General features: G+C 46.3%; 1 protein-coding gene and 1 long non-coding RNA gene across 3 annotated transcripts in view; one reads left to right on the forward strand and one right to left on the reverse strand.

The window, feature by feature from the left end:
* EIF4H (eukaryotic translation initiation factor 4H) overlaps nt 1-16,440 on the forward strand; it is a 23,341-nt gene extending 6,901 nt beyond the window's left edge. Inside the window, exons 2-7 of one of the 2 annotated variants that reach the window (XM_040456170.1) lie at nt 7,722-7,909; nt 9,580-9,644; nt 9,728-9,824; nt 10,158-10,217; nt 14,001-14,138; nt 14,429-16,440. In XM_040456170.1, coding sequence (XP_040312104.1) covers nt 7,722-7,909; nt 9,580-9,644; nt 9,728-9,824; nt 10,158-10,217; nt 14,001-14,138; nt 14,429-14,568 — 688 coding nt within the window. In that variant the 3' untranslated portion in view covers nt 14,569-16,440. The remainder of the gene's footprint in view (nt 1-7,721; nt 7,910-9,579; nt 9,645-9,727; nt 9,825-10,157; nt 10,218-14,000; nt 14,139-14,428) is intronic. The other variant, XM_040456171.1, reaches the window with a different exon arrangement.
* On the reverse strand, nt 2,283-11,060 carry LOC121017747 (uncharacterized). Its single transcript, XR_005784881.1, has 3 exons — nt 10,962-11,060; nt 10,663-10,670; nt 2,283-2,293 (listed from the first exon to the last, which is right to left on the reverse strand). It is a non-coding gene; the product is annotated as an uncharacterized LOC121017747 (long non-coding RNA).
* Nucleotides 16,441-17,325: the final 885 nt, after the last annotated feature.

Here is a 17,325-nt window from a genome sequence, read left to right on the forward strand (position 1 = left end):
CCCCCCCCCCCACCATGACCTGAGCCAAGATCAGGAGTCAGACCTTCAACCTACTGAGCCATCCAGGCGTCCTGGGATAGAATATTTTAAAGCCAGTCAGCCTTCCTGTCTCTCTGTCTGAAAATACTTTTAAAACTTGAGTACATGCATGTTGCTAACTGATGAGGGGTTTCTTTTTAACCAGTTTTTCTGTTACCCAGTTCGTGTTCGGTTTTGTGCAGTTGTCTCAAAGATTACTTCATATAGTTGGCCTATTTGAATCTGCAAAAGATTTGATTACAAAAAATCTAAAGTACAAATAAAGGCAGAATTCAATACTAATCCACCTCATGTACCTGTTACCCACTCTTTAAAGTGACACCTTTTATTTCATCTGTACCTCTTCCCTTCACTTTCCTCACAAGCTTTTGGATTATTTTATTTTATTTACCTTTCTTAAGAAAGTTTTTTTTTTGTTTTTTGTTTTTTTTGTTTGTTTGTTTGTCTTTTGTTTTTTGTTTTTGAGAGAGAGGGGGAGACACAGAATCTGAAGCAGGCTCCAGGATCTGAGCTGTCAGCACAGAGCCCAACACGGGGCTCGAACTCAGGAACTGTGAGATCATGACCTGAGCTGACTGAGCCACCCAGGCGCCCCGCCTGGATTATTTTAAAGCACATCTTAGATGTCTCATTTCATCTAGAAGTACTTCAGTATGAGTTTCAAAGGCACAGACTTTTAAAAATATAATCATGATACTACCACATCTGAAACTTCCCAGGAAGTTTTTTTGTTTTGTTTTTTTAATGTTTATTTACTTTGAGAGACAGAGTGTGAACCAGGGAGGGGCAGAGAGGGAGACACAGAATCCAATTGGGCGGGGGGGGGGGGGGGGGGGTGGGGGTTCTGAGCTGTCAGCACGGAGCCCAGCATGGAGATGCGGGGCTCGAACTCATGAACTGAGATCATGACCTGAGCTGAAGTCTGATGCTCAACCCACTGAGCCACCCAGGCGCCCCCCCTCCCCCCATAAGTATTTTGATTTCTCCAATTAGCTCGTAAATTTTGATGTACAACTGATTTGTTTGAATCAGGACCAAAGTTTGCCCATGGCATTTGGTCATTGTGCCCACCAAATCTCCTGATGGGGCACCTGGGTGCTCGATTGAGTGTCCCAGCTCTTGATTTCAGCTCAGGTCATGGTCCCAGGATTGAGCCCTACAGTGGGCTCCGTGCTGAGTATAGAGCCTGCTTAACATTCCCTCTCTCTGTCCCTTTCTCTCTCTCTCCCTCCCCCTCCTTTGCCTAATTGTAACTATCATGTGTAGGGCAACTAGAGGTTAAAATAAATTTGATATTAGCAGAAACACTTATTAATAAATGTTAATAGGTATGCATCTTAGTACATATCTGTCTTTTAGTACAAGTAACAGATTTTTATGATTTTTCAAGTATTTTTAATTTTATTAAGGTACAATTAATATGTGGTGTTAGTGTGATATTCACAGTTTTTCGGATAGTAAATGGAGAAGAACTGTTAGTTTTGTATGCCTTTGAATTCTAGCTTTTATCTGGTGGTCTATCTGGCATTTTATTGTTCTCTAAATAACTGAAACATAAGCTATTTGTAGATCATAAAATTGAACATCACACGAAAATGTGAAGTTTTCTTTAAAGTGAAGTGGATCTGGGGCACCTGGATGGCTCAGTTGGCTAAGCGTCCGACTTCGGCTCAGGTCACCATCTCGCGGTTGGTGAGTTCGAGCCCCGCATCGGGCTCTGTGCTGACAGCTCGGAGCCTGGAGCTTGTTTTGGATTCTGTGTCTCCCTCTCTCTGCCCCTCCACCACTTGTGCTCTGTCTTGCTCTGTCTCTCAAAAATAAATAAATGTTAAGAAAAAAGTTAAAAAAATAATAAAATGAATTGGAGCTGATAGTATGTAGAATGTCAAATCTCAAATAATCACCCTAAATTAGAAAAGGCTCTCCTGGGCCACCTGGGTGGCAGTAGGTTGAGCGTCTTACTTTTTTTTTTTTTTTTTTTTTTTTTTTTAAGTTTATTCGTTTTGAGAGAGAGAACATGTGAGCTGTGCAGGGACAGAGAGAGAATCCCAAGCGGGCTCTGCTCTGTCAGTGTGGACCTGCACATGGAGCTCAAACCCACGAGCTGTAAGATCACAACCTGGGCAGAAACCAAGTCAGACGCTCAACAGACTGAGCCACCCCGGCGCCCCGAGCATCCTAATCTTGATTTTCAGCTCAAGTCACGGTCCCAGGTTTTGGGATTCTGTCTCCCTCTGCCCTGCACGCGTGCTCTCTCTCTTCTCTAAAATAAAAAAAATAAAATAAATAGGGAAAAGAACTCTTGGCCTATAAAGTTCAAAACTAATCCATAGAAATGGTTTACATCATAGCTTCAAGACAGATGTTTTTTGTGGCAGTATTCTCTGAGGACCGATAAACAGCTTGAGATTTTTATTTTATTTCCTCTGAAAAATCTGGAACTTTGGATTGAATAATGTTTTGCACCATATGAAGCTACTATATTAATAATCCGTTTATTTGCTTTCATTAATGTGTGGGAGTCCAAAATTTTAGTACATTGGGATAAATGCCTTTTTCCTAGTAAGAAACATTTTCAGAAAGACTGTAAACCAGAAGTCCCCCTTGTGCTCCCTTTTCTGGAACAAGGCTTTCAGACTGCCTGTTCTTTCCTGTTGGTAGATGATGAGATCAACTTAGAGGTCCTGACAAGCATTTTTAAAGATGAAATAGAGAATAGTGTATGTTATACTGTGAGTTTGTACTGTTGAGAAGCTTTTTGTTACTTGTATAGCTACTATGCAGGCAGGTATATATGTGTGCACGTTTTTAGTCACAGCGTAAAGATGTTTCTCTTGCTGTTGGTCGTAGCCAGAAATTTTTTTGAAAAACATTTAAGTACCTAATTAGAGATGTCATCTAAATACATGTAATCCTCTCTTATATTTTAATTTTTTTTCCCAAATAAGAATACCCAGGGGCGCCCGGGTGGCTCAGTCAGTTAAGCGACTCTTGATTTCAGTTCAGGTCATGATCTCACAGTTGATGAGTTCGAGCCCTGCCTGAGTAGGACTCCATACTGACAGCACAGAGCCCGCCTGGGACTCCCTCTCTCTCCGCCTTTCTCTGCCCCCTCCCCACTGACCTGTCTCTCCCCCACCCCACCCCTCCCTCTCTCAAAATAAATAAGTAAATTTTTTAAAGAAAGAATATTCATGGTAGTGGAAGAAGTTAATTGGGATCCTGGGGGCGTTGCTAGGCCTGTGTCTTCATTCCTTCCACCCCTGCTGAGTACCAGAGACCGTAATAGTTCTGGAGACAGAGTTCCTGCCTTAGAACTACTTTGCGTTTCCCTGCAAGGGTTTTTTAATCCTGCAGATGGGATTGAATTATGAAGATAACCATTCACAGCAGAAAAGAGCTCTTTGAGAAAGGGTTCATTGAAGAGTTCATCATTGATCCCAGGGTTGATCAGAAACATCCACAGGCTCTCTTGCCCATCCTTCAGTAATGCCAGTTATCAAGATGAAGGGGTTTAATTGTGAATGCTGATTGAAGGCCTTGGAGACTGCATACATTTAGGAGAGGGAGATCTACTTGGAAATGAAATGCTTTTAATCCAAGTTGTCTGGGGCTAGTTTTTAAAAACCTCAGTTACAACTAAAATGTAATAGGGCGCTGGATGGGCTCCTGGAACAGAAAAAGGACCTGAGGTAGAAACTAAGGAAATCTGAATAAACTGAGCTTTAGTAAAGTGTCGATATTGGTTCAGTGATTTTAATTAGTGTATTTTGGTAATGTAAGATGTTAGTAGTAGGTAAGATAAAACTGAAATGAGGGCCTGGCTTTTGAGAGCTCAACCTTTTTTTGGTTATTTTCTAGAAACCAAATGGGTTGCACATCATAACCATGACTTTTTTTTTTTTTTTTTTAAAGCATGTTCAGTGGACTTTGTTGTTTCCTTGTATTTTAATCTTACAAAGGCGATCTTTTTGGGGATATTTATACAGGATCCAGCATGGTGTCATGCGTGAAACAGTGTAATATATGCTAGTATGTATTTCTGGGTGGAATGTGAGAGATCTAAAAGACCAGAGTTGTTGATCAGCCCTAAGGATACTGTGTCCCTAACCTAGACTTAATAGGAGAACATGTAATGTTGCAAATACCCCAGAGAGGTTAATACTCTGTACTTGGGTATCTTGGCTTCCCTCTTGATTTTTCAAGAGGAACAGCAACAGTGATTAAATTATGGTGTGGCTTCTGATGGCCTCTGGGAAGTCTTCATAAAACCCTTTCCTAGAAAAGAGCTTCGCGTGCATCCCTCCTTTTTTCTTATCCCTCATACTTGGAAAGTAAGCCTGGAGCACTTTTCTCTTGAATCTACTTCTGATCCCAGCCCTAATACTCTATTGTCTTATCTGTTTCTTACAGTCAACCCTCCCTCCAGGCTCCTTGCCTCCCACAGGCTTCTTCACGGCAAACCAGCTTGTTAGGTCAGCGTTTCCCTGTGTGCTGTGGGAACGCAAGGGTCCCGGTTCCTGTTGTTCACCCCTGCGGACCCTGCTCCCTGTGGCTGTCTCCCAGATTGCCTGCAGTCTTTGATTTCTCCTTTCTAGATGCCGGGACCCTGTCAGTTGGATTATCGGCTCCTTGAGGGCAGGGACTGGGTCTTAGGTTTGTGCCCTCTGTACCTCATAGACATGATTTGAGTAAAGAAAAGTGATTTTTCTGTAAAGGATTTTGTTCATGCTTGGAGTTGAAATTTGGATTTCCCAAGTTAACCGAGGTTGTAATTTATTACTTTGAAACTTGCATATGTTGGGGCGCCCGGGTGGTTCACTTGGTTAAGTATCTGACTCTAGATTTTGGCTCAGGTCATGATCTCACGGTTTGTGAGTTCAAGCCCCCACCTCAGGCTCTGCACTGGCAGTGTGGACCCTGCTTGTGATTCTCTCCGCCTCTCCCCTGCTCTCTGTCTCAAACTTTAAAACGTGAATATGTTATTTTAAAAAGCAGTGGACTGTCCCTAAGGGATAGCAGAAGCAGTAATGAGCCGGAAGGATCGATGCTGAGTGGAGGGGGTGCAATACAGCCTGGGGGATTGCAGCGCAGACCTTCAGGTGTCTGTTCTGAATGGGGGGCCGGCCTGCTCTTTGTTTGGCTCATCTGTTCTGTATCCACGGCAGCCTGTCCACCCGCTTCTGCACAGCAGTGTAGCCTGGAGCGTGCTTAGTCTTCCCGTAATGCTTTGGATTGTTACTAAACTTTTATAAAGCAATCAGGATTTATGAGTTGTTTTATGGTCGGTTTTAAACTTTGTAAAAAAGATTTGAGACACTTATGAAGTCACAGACGAGGAAACTGAGAGAGACAGAGGTCATTTGGAAGAGGTTCTACACCAAGCTGAGAAAGGTGTCAAATGAGTCTTCTCTGTCTGTGTTGTTTTTAACCTGTTTTAGAAAGTGCTTTTGAGTAACACAGCTTTAGACAATAGTCTCTTGTAAACTTCAGTTACTGTCAAAAGGTATCATGGGAGTTTTCGCTCAGAATTTGCCGACATTTGGGGTTTTTTTTTATTCGGTGGGTTGCTGACTGGACGTATCCTTTTATTACATGCATATGCACTCTCTGGGGTTTGTCCCCTCGCCGTGGTCTCAAGTTGCTGGCACACTGGAGACTTCCACTCTTCTCGCTTTGTAACCGTCGGAGACAGTAAATTTGAAGGCAAATTACAGGCAGTCCAGCTGCCCTGTCCTGTAAGACATGCTGAAGTCCCATAGAACTATGTCACATAGGGTAGTATGCAGGGTGACTGTGGTGATTCTTGGGAAAATCTGGAATAGTAAGCCGCCGGCAGTTTTGTGAGGCTCTGGTGAAATAAGCAGGTTAATGGGCTGGGTTGGTTGTTTCCACATGTCTAGCTCTTAAAATACTGCTTGCTTGAAACAGGATTCTGCCATCTTCCCCAAAGCCAGAAACTGCTTCTTATCCTGCGGCTTTCTTCTTCATGCCCCTGCCATCTGATTAACAGTACCTACCCTCCTTCCCTTGGTCCTTATCCAGGCTCACCTGGCTGCCTGAACTCAAGAGCCCTGACTCCACCTTCTGGGCCCTGCATAAGTTCTGTAAATGTTCCATGTGTCCTTTGAGCAAGCCTTCCTTCCTCCATTTTCCCGAGTCATCAGACATACACCTGCTGAATTTACCAGCTCTCCATTCTCCCCTTCACCTTAAGGTTTTAAAAAATTGTTGTGGCTTCTCACCTTCTGTATATACGTACATATACACACAAACATGCAGGCAGTGTGTGCCAATGTAGTTGTTTGTGTCTTACACGTGCCGCTCACCTTGAGCTGCTTGAGGGCAAAGGACTGTTTCCACCTGACGTTTAGTAATAGATGATTTTCAAGTTATTAATTGTAATTCATCGTGTGCTTTGATAGTTTTTCAAAAGTTTGCATCTATTGTATCTTATATAGTCGGTATTCAGTCTCAGAATATCTCGTTGAAAGTATTTTAGGGCTTCGGGTTATTGAGATAATAACAGTGGTATTGCAGGGGCACCTGGGTGGCTCAGTCGGTTAAGCATCTGACTTCGGCTCAGGTCATGATCTTGGGGTTCATGAGTTCAAGCCTCACATCGGGCTCTCTGCTGTTAGTGCAGAGCCTCCTTTGGATCCTCTGCCCCTCCCTGGTTCGTTTCCTCTTTCTTGCTCTCTCTCTCTCTCTCTCTCTCTCAAAAATAAATAAACTTTAAAAAAAAACCAAAAAAGTGGCGTTGTGAAGGGTATTGAAGCGCAAAAACAAGTCATTTACTCACCTTGGTGGGGTGGGGGGAGTGAGAGCAGGTGGGATGCAGTTCACTTGAAAACAAAATGTAGAATTTCCTATTGGGAAGTAGCAGAATTTTGAGTTACTAAGCTTAATTCTAGCCATCTAAGAATTACATCGTGATTTTGTTCTTCTGCTAAGAAAATGTCATAAAGGATGATACTTATCTCAAGAAAGATGGCGGATTTCTTTCATGTTATCCCTAGCAAAAACCAAGTTACTTTCCGTGACTTGTATTGATGCTTCCCCTGCGAAAAGGATGGCTTTGAGCAGATCTGTGTTGTGAGGCAACTCCTTTAAGAGAGGAGTTTTAAGGGGCACCTGGGGTGTCTCGTTGCTTGAGCGTCTGTCTTTGGCTCGGGTCATGATCTCACGGTTCCTGAGTTCAGCCCCACATCGAGCTCTTGCTGCCATCGCAGAGCCTGCTTCGGATCCTCTGTCCGCCTTTCTCTCTGCCCTTCCCCAGCTTGTGTTATCCATAATCTGACAGCAGCAGGGAGCAGGTGTGTTACGAATGGGTTAAACTTGGAGCAGCTTTGGAAATCTTCCTGTGAACACAGTGTGATAAGTCTTGACGGTCCATCTCTGCGTGTGTTAGCTGCCAGGTGTGAGGGAGGGTGTTTGCTAAGGTTTTAGGACATGAGCATTTCGCAGATACTGAGTCTAAGTAAGTAGGAAATAACGTTTCTGTCACCAAACGATAGGTACCCTTTCCATAAGTGGTATTTTGGGATACTCTCGATAATTTCAAGATGCTGTTGTACAATCAAGTGGAGTCATTCACATGACTGGTATGGCTGAGCGGAAGACATTACCCTTGTCCCCGCCCTGGGACAAGTAGACTTGAATCCTGTCTGTTTCCCCTCCAGGTCCCGCGGCAGTGCCGGTGGCCATGGTTCCCGTAGCCAGAAGGAGCTGCCCACAGAGCCCCCCTACACAGCATATGTAGGAAACCTACCTTTTAATACAGTTCAGGGTGACATAGACGCTATCTTCAAGGATCTCAGCATACGGAGTGTACGGCTAGTCAGAGACAAAGACACAGACAAATTTAAAGGTGAGTTTGGGGGAGTCCGTACTGTATATTCTCGTAGAGGGAGGGTCTGAACCAAAATGGTGGGGAACCAGAGGGCTTTAATTGTGGAAGTGTTTATCCAAGTAGCCGAAACCCGCATAGCCCTTTAACCCATGAGGCTTTCGGTTCTACTTGGGGGAAAATGTGTTACACGTGATCTTATTTGTAGAAATGTGCAATATATGCCCGAGTAAATGTGCTGTTTGCCTGACTGGCAGTCCTGTCTGCCAGTAAAGGAGTTCCCCGGGAGAGAGATGAACAGACAGAACAGAGGACTTTGCCGGTGCATCTCCCCTTCACCGATGCATGGCTTTCTTCTTTGTCGTTTTCCTGTGATCTAAAGTATTTGTACAGAATTCAGAAGAGAACCTCACAAATATCATCACTGTATCTTTGTGATTTGGGAGCGTGTCTGGGAGAGGGTTGGCTCAAATTTTGGGTAAAGTTTGTGTCTGTAGATTAGTCTCTTCAAGGCACGTGAGCCGGGAAGCAGGAAGCAGGAAGAGTCACGTGAGCATCATCATCTAGCTCTCCGGAGTCCCTGAAGGGAAACATGCTCTCTGTTTAGGGCATGGCGCGAGGTACAAGGGCATGCGGTTCACGTTATTTATCCAGAAGAACATCCAAGGAGAAGTACTAGCTGTGCGAGAAGCAGAGGTTTTGCTCATCCGAGCAGTTCTGTGTACAGGTGGCGCTTTTGCCGTTTTGGAAGTGTTCTTGGCTTTAGAACCGGAAGCCTTGTTAATAACAAGTGCTCTAACAACAGAAGTAAATGTACCTGTTCAGCCTGTGAAAGTCAGGCCCACCCAGTGTGCCTCCTAGATGCGCTAGGAATTCGGGCTTCTGGGGGAGGGGAGGAACGGGTGGTCAAGGCCAGCCTTCAGGCTGAGTCAGTAGCAGCAGGTTTTAGTTTCTACATCAGACGGAGGGTCATCCCTCCGCAGCTCTGAGGTGTGAGATGGGTGACCGGGCTCTTGTGACCTCTTTGAGCACAGGAGGCGGTTTCCACAAGTACTCTAGACCATTGTGAATCCATTTAGGGGGGCTGGCAGGGGGACTCTTCCAGCCAAGCGGTACCTTCTTGTTGTAAGTAGTTGGTGGGGAAATGGTGAACAGGAAGAGTTTGGACCCAAGCCTTCAGAGCATTTGTAGTCTGGTGGGCCTTGAAGGTGAGGTGTAATCACACGGGACGGGGACACTCGGGGTGCGGTGGGAAGGTGTGGTGTAGTACAGGGTGCAGTGTGAGCAAAGTGGGGCAAGGGGTGTGCCGAGTGCAGACTGAGACTCCAGGCTGCGAGGAGGAAGGGGCGTGGAAACTGTTGGAGGTTGAGGGAGAAGCTAAAGTCATTCAGAAGTCAGCTCTTCAGTGGCCCAGGAAAGGCTCTAATGTCATGGTTAAAACTTCTAAAAAGAAAGCATTATAAAAACAGCTGCCATTTCAATGCCTGGTGGGCACTTTCTGGTAGAGTATAATTGAGAGGGAGGAATACCAGTCAAGTATTTTGTTTGCCGAAAAGTAAAATCTCTCTTTTAGGCTCTGCTAGCCTGCTGTCACTTAGATGCAACAAAAGTGGGGAAATGGGAGAGACGGGGATCCCACTGTGTCTTAACCCAGAATTCCTTGCGGAAATTGGGATTTGTTTCTCTTACAGGTTTCTGCTATGTAGAATTTGATGAGGTGGATTCCCTTAAGGAAGCCTTGACATATGATGGTGCAGTAAGTATCTTCAGTTTTTTTGTGTTGTGTCAGCAGCTGAGATGTTTTTCTTGCCTATACTTACACTGTGTTCCCCTTATCAGCTGTTGGGTGATCGGTCGCTTCGTGTGGACATTGCAGAAGGCAGAAAACAGGATAAAGGTGGCTTTGGCTTCAGGAAAGGTGGACCAGATGACAGAGGTGATTGGTTCTTCTAAAACTGAACATAACACTTACTGTATGCCCACTGGTTACAACTGTTGAAGGCTACTAGAATTATCTTGCCGGTCTGATAGGCTTTTGTGAGCTTTTAAAAACGTGGAAAAATCTTAGAATGGATGGTGCTTCCACAAGCCTGGGTTTTGTTTTTGTTTTGTTTTTTTGTTTTTTGTTTTTTTTCCTATTGGCAACAAAAACTCTTACAATTCTTTTGAACTTCTCATCACATGAGTGATTCTTCCCAAAGAATTTTGCCATGTGTGTGCAGCAGGGTAATGGTACGACCTCACCTTTATCTTTTTTGTGTGTCCTCAGGAATGGGTGGCTCTCGAGAATCTAGAGGTGGATGGGATTCCCGGGATGACTTCAATTCCGGTATCAGTATTTAAAGTATCACCACTTAACCTTTTTCAATGGCCTTGCTGCTGTTGTACGTTTATTGTGGACGTAGCCCACCTGGCCGGACTACTCCTTTAGTTCATTCCGCAAGTGAAACTTTCCTGAAAGATGCCCAGGCATGCAGTAAGCCTCTGTTAGAACCTAAATGTTCGGTGTAGGACTTGAGAGGTTCCACACTGTGGGCGAGTTAGACCGACTCACCTCCTTTTGTTACGATGCCTCAGCCTATAGTTCCCATCTGGCCTTTGTCTAAGGAATCCCCTTGGCTGCTCTGTGTAAATAGAAGCACTGTTACTTCTACAAAGTGGGGGGGGGTGGTTTTGGAAGCTTACAGAAAGCCTGGTAACCGTGGTTCTTGGTGGCTCCTTCTTCCATGGTTAAAGTCGTGGTGACCAGTTTGTTTTTTTGAAGGGCATGGAACTCCTATCTCTTCTTGGTGGACACGATCTGCTCTGTTCCTTTTCTTAACTTACCAAGGCAGACCACCAGGTGCCTCCTTGTCTCCCCTTAAGAGGTCGGTTTGCATGTCGGGCCTCTGCTTTGAAGGGTTGATCATCTCTTTACTTTCTTTTTGTTTTTTTGTTTTTTTAACAAAAATAAATTGTATATGTGATCCAAACGTCAGTTGTAACAGGTAAAAAATGAGGAAGTAGTCTGTTTTCTATAAACTCTGCACTCTCCACTGTATGTGAGGATAACATCAGTGCCCCACCCAACCACCCTGTCACCCTCCCCCATCAAACAAAATTCGGCATATAGTGTTTGGTAAGTATGGGAAGAACTGGCACAAGCTGTTGAAGACCAAAATTTTTACGAGTGCATTTCCAGTGCTACTTTGGCTAAACAGGTGACCGCTTATATCTGTTGAATTACTTAATCCTAAAAATCCTGTAGCCAATCAGAAATGAGCTTATTCATAAAAGTACAGTATGATCCAGTAAACCTGTAATTTTATGTATAAGCTAGTCTCTGATTGAAACACGCAGCAAATGTCTTCTCAAAGTCAATCTGAGTGCAGCCGTTAGTGGCCTGATGAGTGGCGGCCTGGGACCGGCCGGTTTTGGATTCACTGGGAGTGTAGGAATAGCACTTGAGTGTGTAGGCTCTGGAATTGTGGCAGTTACGTAAGGAACTGTTGCCCTCGCTGGGACTTTTACTCTCTGAAGCAGAGAGCACAGCCAGAGAGACTCCCTCGCCACCCACCAGGTTCAGCATAAACTGCAGGGTCTGGAGGTGTCTGAATCCAGAAGTGCCCGCATGGCGGAGTGATGCTTGTGTCCGTTATTTGTGAACGTAGATCTTTTTTGCTCTTCAAAATGATGCTGTTTTTTAAATGACATACACTGTTGTAAAAAGATTCGAGCAATACCAAAAAATAGAAGAAAGCAGAGTCCCACCCCCAGAGGTAGCCAAGTACGTTAAAGTAAAAAAAAAAAAAAAAAACTTGGAAGGTTCTTGTGAACGGTGTGCCTCCTAAAAATCTGTCATCAAACTTCATTAAAAGATACTTGGTAATGTCAGACCTTGCGTTTCCCTCGTAATCTTCGCCTGCTCCTGTCGTAAGATATTTTGAAATGAGGTGGTCACTGGCTGTGGATGCGTGCTGTTTCTGTTGTTTTGGGTTTTTCCCCTTCTGTCCTACTTGGGTGCATCCGGACTAAGTAGCAGTCGTGCTTACCTGCCTTGTCAGTGCGGGTGTGAGCTGATTTCTGCTACACTGGTCGCAAAATTTATTCTCCTAGGGGAGTAGCTTCTGTACTCCCATGGAAAGGTCCGCTTCACAGTTGATTGGGGGAGATGTCAGTCAGGTGTTTGAATCTCAGTTAAGCTTGTTGAATAAACAGCGTAAGCTCTGGTTTAAAAGATTCTATAAAGAACCTTCTACCTGACTGTATACATCCCAATATGTTTTCCCCAAATCAGTGCTCCTATTGGTCTGAATCTTTTGGGGGGGGATTGTTTTAATTACTTGTTTGGTTAAAATTGGTACTGTCCAACTCAGTTTCTGAGCTGGGTTTCAGATAACTTGATCGCTTTCCAAATTCCTTGGCCACCCTTAAAGAACAGAAAAATACCACCCTTGCAAACAGTTGAGTCTTCATATTCAGGGGAGTTAAGTTTAGAATCACTGAGAACCCCAGATGAGCAGACACCGAACCATTGTTCCCAGGGGAAATGACAGGGTCCGATTCCTGTGAGCTTCTGGTCCCAATATTTTGTCGAGTGATCAGTACATACCTTGTTGCGTGTATTTCTGTTTAAAGACCCCTAATGTCACCTATACTGTTGATTTGTTTAACAAGGAGCTCCTGGCCAGCAGCACCAGAACTCTGCTCGAATGGAGCTTATCTAACGTGTTTTCTCCCGTGAGGCACGGGACTGCCTTCTTGCACTTAGGAATGCTAGACGACTCTTCAGCTCTATGTGCGGGGCCACTTTAAACAGTGAAATTGCCAAAGAAAAGCCCAAAAGAGCAAAAACCTGGCACCGAATAGTTTGAAAAGACACTTGTTTATGGTCTGAGCTGAAACAAGAAGGCAGAGTGTTGCTTTGTTGGACCTCAGCCGAGAGACACGCATGTCGGGCGACTCAGATTTCCACTGCTCTGTGCATGTCTGGAAGAGAAGAAGGGCCAAAAGATTTAATTTCAGGGTTACATACAAAGGCTAGTGAGTCGACAAACGGGCAGATACGAAATCTACGGATGATGCGGATGGACCATATATAGAATATTCCTCAGGCTCAGGATCCTTCTGGAAGATAGATGTTCCTCCAGAGCTTTGAGCAGTGGCACCGTCCTTCGAGTAAAAGTGGTCACCTTTGGGGGCGGGGGGGGGGGGGGGCGGACTGGTTTGTTTAATTACAATATTATTTCTTAAATTTTTACCAGAAGCTCACTCTCCCTTCAGTAGGCGGTACTGTTAAAAGGCTAGTCAGCTTAAACCCCCTCTAGATGAAAGTCCTTCCATGAAATACAGAACTGAAGAAAACTTAGGGTTCTCAAAGCCTGTGGAGAAAACTGTCTTCTCTACAGACAGATGAGAGTCGGAACACTCCTGACCGTTGTCGTGACAGTTACTTTGCTGAGGGTTCCAGCAGATACCCGCAGGGATGGGGAGGAAACCTCTCCTCCCCCTCGCAGCCCCCGGAGGTGGCGCAGGTTGGGGGCGAGGTGCTCTGCTCCTCTGCGAGCCCCGCTCTGCGAAGGGGGTGAGCCGTGCCGGGTAACTGCCTTGTTGACCACACGGGTGCCGAGCTTTTAGAGTGCTGCACACCCGCCACACAACAGAGACAAGACAAGCGGGGCGCGTCACCCAGAGGTGGCCTCGTATTTTTATTCTGTCTTCGTGTCTGGGCTTTTCTTGGGTGTCGCATTCTAAATTGTAACTTTCACATTTCAGGTTTATCTTTTTAATAATCAGAGGCTTTATATTAGAAGACACAATAAGATGGGCTTTGAGGATTTTTGTTTGTCACGAGCCTTATTTTATAGTCTTAGGTAGGGGGTGGGGTTTCCGCCACTTTTCCTGCAAGCTGAGGTTTAAACAGCTCGCTTTATTTTTCTTTCGTAAGAAGTGTAACGTCTGTTAGCATTGAGATTACCCAGCACATTCTCATTTGGACCCCATGCACTCTTTTGCAAAAACTTCCGATGTTGGACAAACTAAAGAATTCAAATTGAACAGTCCACGCCAGCTGCACAGTCAGCTTTTGAGACGGTAGCTTAAAAAGTAATCCGGTGTCCTCTTCCTCCTTCAGGCTTCAGGGATGACTTCTTAGGAGGCAGGGGAGGGAGTCGCCCAGGTGACCGGCGAACAGGCCCCCCAATGGGGAGTCGGTTCAGAGATGGCCCTCCCCTTCGAGGGTCTAATATGGACTTCAGAGAACCAACAGAAGGTACGGTGATGCTTTGTGGGTGGAGGTTGTCTTGCCCCGGTGCGCTGGCTGATCCCCCCCACACACACGCCTTCTCGTGCCACGGACGTGGCTTCTGTGGCCCGCCCCTTAAGTCTTCAGTAGCAAGTTGGCCTTTGTCAGAGCGTCTGGGGATGGGATGGGTCTTCAGGGCTGGCCTGATGGTTAGAAAATGGGCTGGCCTGTAGGGGCTGGCCTCAGTCGGATCATTCCACCCGGGCGGGGAATGTGGGGTCCTTTTCTCATAAACCACGTTGGTTTCTCTCCCGCAGAGGAAAGAGCACAGAGGCCACGGCTCCAGCTGAAGCCTCGAACAGTTGCCACGCCCCTCAATCAAGTAGCCAATCCCAACTCTGCCATCTTCGGGGGAGCCAGGCCCAGAGAGGAAGTCGTTAACAAGGAGCAAGAATGAGCTCGCGGTTGGGAGGGAATGGGGTGTGGGGGAGTCACAGCAAGACCACAGCCTGGCTAGCCCCCTGGACCAGCGGTCCTGCAGTCACCATTCCTGCGCCTGACCTTTGTCCTCCTTTCTTACAGCGGAAACACAGAGCTTGTGAGTGCATGTCAGCAGTTAACAAGTGGTTTTTAGTACATTCTTGGCTTTGCTGAACCTATCTAGTGCCTGTTTTGTGCTTTTTTTTTTTTTCTTTCTTTCTTTCTCTGCCAGTCCTTCCCCCATTTTCCTTCTGTCCTTTTTCCTTCTTGCTCCTTGTTTCCTTCCAGTACTTGAGTCTCTCTCGAGGGACAGAGGCAGCCACCCGTGGGCGTTCTTAGGATGGAGGTGCTGCTCCATTTTTCTCCCCCTGCTTTCTCGTTTTACTTTGGACACTCTGGCCAGACCCGGTTGGTCCTTTCATTTTTCTCAGTGCTTCTCTTCTGACCTGCATGTGGAGTTCTGTATTGCTGTGGCTTCCAAGGGAAGGAAAAAGACAAAACAAAACAAAAAACAGAAAGAAGTCACAAATTGGGTAGCATCTTGTTTTTATTCAGCTGTGGTCAACAGAGAGAATTTGAGGCACCTTGTTTTCAAAACAAGGATAAAATATCTGTTGATCCTTGCAGATTCCTCCCTGTCCCTATTTATAAGCAGCCCTGTCTCTGTCACTCCCTCCCCGAATGGATCATTCGAGCCGGAGGCTCTCCTTTCAAAGGTGGAATCTAAGGGAAGAGGGTGGTGGCGTGAGTCGGTGAGCAGCTCAGCGGACGGGCCAGGGGCCGAGCGCACCTCCGTGCGCACGCTAGGATGGCTGGGTCAGCACGTCGTGCAAGCTCGTCCTCTCCTCCCCGGCGGAGGTGGAGGCTCCCGTGGGTGGCTGGGTGCGCCGAGCCTCCATCCGGTCTCCCGTCTGGGCAGGGCGCTCCGGGGGGACCGACGGGCAGTGGTGGCCGAGCCGCGCCTGGGCCGTGCTCCCCGTGCGGACGCGGACTCTCCTCAGACCCCGTCGTGTGTGTGTCCCTGTCTCTCCCTTGTGTTTACCTGTGTCTGCTCCTCGCGTAAGTAGCAGTGAGATACTGCGCTTCCCGCCCTCCCTGACTTTTATAATGAAAATGGGCCTAAAATCTGGCACTTTACTGTTGGACTTGATGAATTGAGGGTTTTACTCTGCAGGGCTGTCAAGAGCCTTCAGAGAGCTGGTAGGTGGCTGTAAGTCCCCAGGTCTCCTCTTTGGGGCACAGTTGCCTATCCCCACAGGCTGTGTTTGGCACGTACCCAGGGCCAGGGGGGCTGGGCTGTAGCTTCTGAGCTAAACGCCCGTGTGTATGAGCAACCTGGGTTTTTCAGCAGCGAGTCCCAGACCGTCCCTTTGGGAGCAGTTTGGGGGCCGCCAGCAGCTAGAGCCCAGGGAAGAGACCTGCCATTTGGGGGTGGGGGGGAGGTGAGAGGTCGTTCACTAGCTGGCGTCCTTGGCTTCTCTCACTGGGTCTCGGTCCCGGGGTCTCAGCAACTACAGAACTCTCTCTCCTTTCCTTCCTTCACCTGCCGCCTCTGCTTCCGAAATAAGAACCATTTGTGTAACACCAATACTTAACTTAAGAAAGACATGCATTATGTGGTTGTAATCAAACCTGATGCTTTCAGATGACCTACTTACATCTTCAATGTGGAAAAGATTAAGAACAAAACAAATTCATCTAAACTTCTGGGCAATCAATCCCAGTTGACTTTTAAATGTAAGAATGGAATTCCAAACACTTAACACATTCAGCTATATGACAGAAAGTAAATCTATGGATATGGTATTTTGTGAATGATCTTTTAAATAAAAGAAAACCTTACGTAATATTTAATGCTCGCCTTTATTTTTGACTTCTTTCTAGCTGCTCTTAACGAGAAGTTCACACCCTTATTAAATTGGGGAAGCGGTGTCCGAATCCGGTAGAATGTACTGCGACCACAGGAGAGAAGCATCTTGCTCTTGGAAGTTACAGGGTTAGCGAAAGCAGTTTAAAAGCTAGTGATGATTAGAAATAGGACGCCCAGGTTTTCCTACCGCCCCCCCCCCTTTCCTCTCATTTCCTAAAAATGGCAATTTTCTGAACAGAGGCCTTGCATGCAGTGTGGCCTTAGTTTTTGATTGGGTAAAGGGACTTTCTTCCTGAAAATGGAAGAAATCAGGTGTTTGTACAATGTGTGCATGCTTTTAATAGCTGCTGATTTTGGGGGGCACCTGGGTAGCTCCGTCGGTTAAGCGTCTGACTTCAGCTCAGGTCATGATCTTGTGGTTTGCGAGTTCGAGTCGCGCATCAGGCTCTCTACTGTCTGCATGAAGCCCGCTTCGGATCCTGCGTCTCCCTCCCTCTCCCCCTCCCCCACATTTGTGCGTGCACGTGCTCGCTCTGTCTCTGAAATAAACATTAAGAAAAATAATAACTGCTTATTTTTAGCAGAAGTTCTAGATGCTCTTTGTGGCCGTGGCGGGTGCTACTTGGTGGCAAGCAGATCCTGTATTTTTGGGAGCCGCTGCTGTGTGGTTTTGTGACCCTGTGTCGAGTGGGGGGTGGGGAGACCTGGCCAGCAGGGAGGGTGGAGGAGGGCCGGGCACGTGCAGAATTTGCTTGCTGTGAGGTGAGCCTTGACTAACCTTCAGGGGGAGGGCAGGGCGGGTGGACACTGTTCTGGTTCCTGGATGCGTGGCTGTCACTTGGACTGCTCCCCGGCCAAGACTGG

The sequence above is a fragment of the Herpailurus yagouaroundi genome, unplaced genomic scaffold (assembly GCF_014898765.1).
Source record: "Herpailurus yagouaroundi ecotype Mexico unplaced genomic scaffold, PumYag 216, whole genome shotgun sequence".
Classification (NCBI taxonomy): domain Eukaryota; kingdom Metazoa; phylum Chordata; class Mammalia; order Carnivora; family Felidae; genus Herpailurus; species Herpailurus yagouaroundi.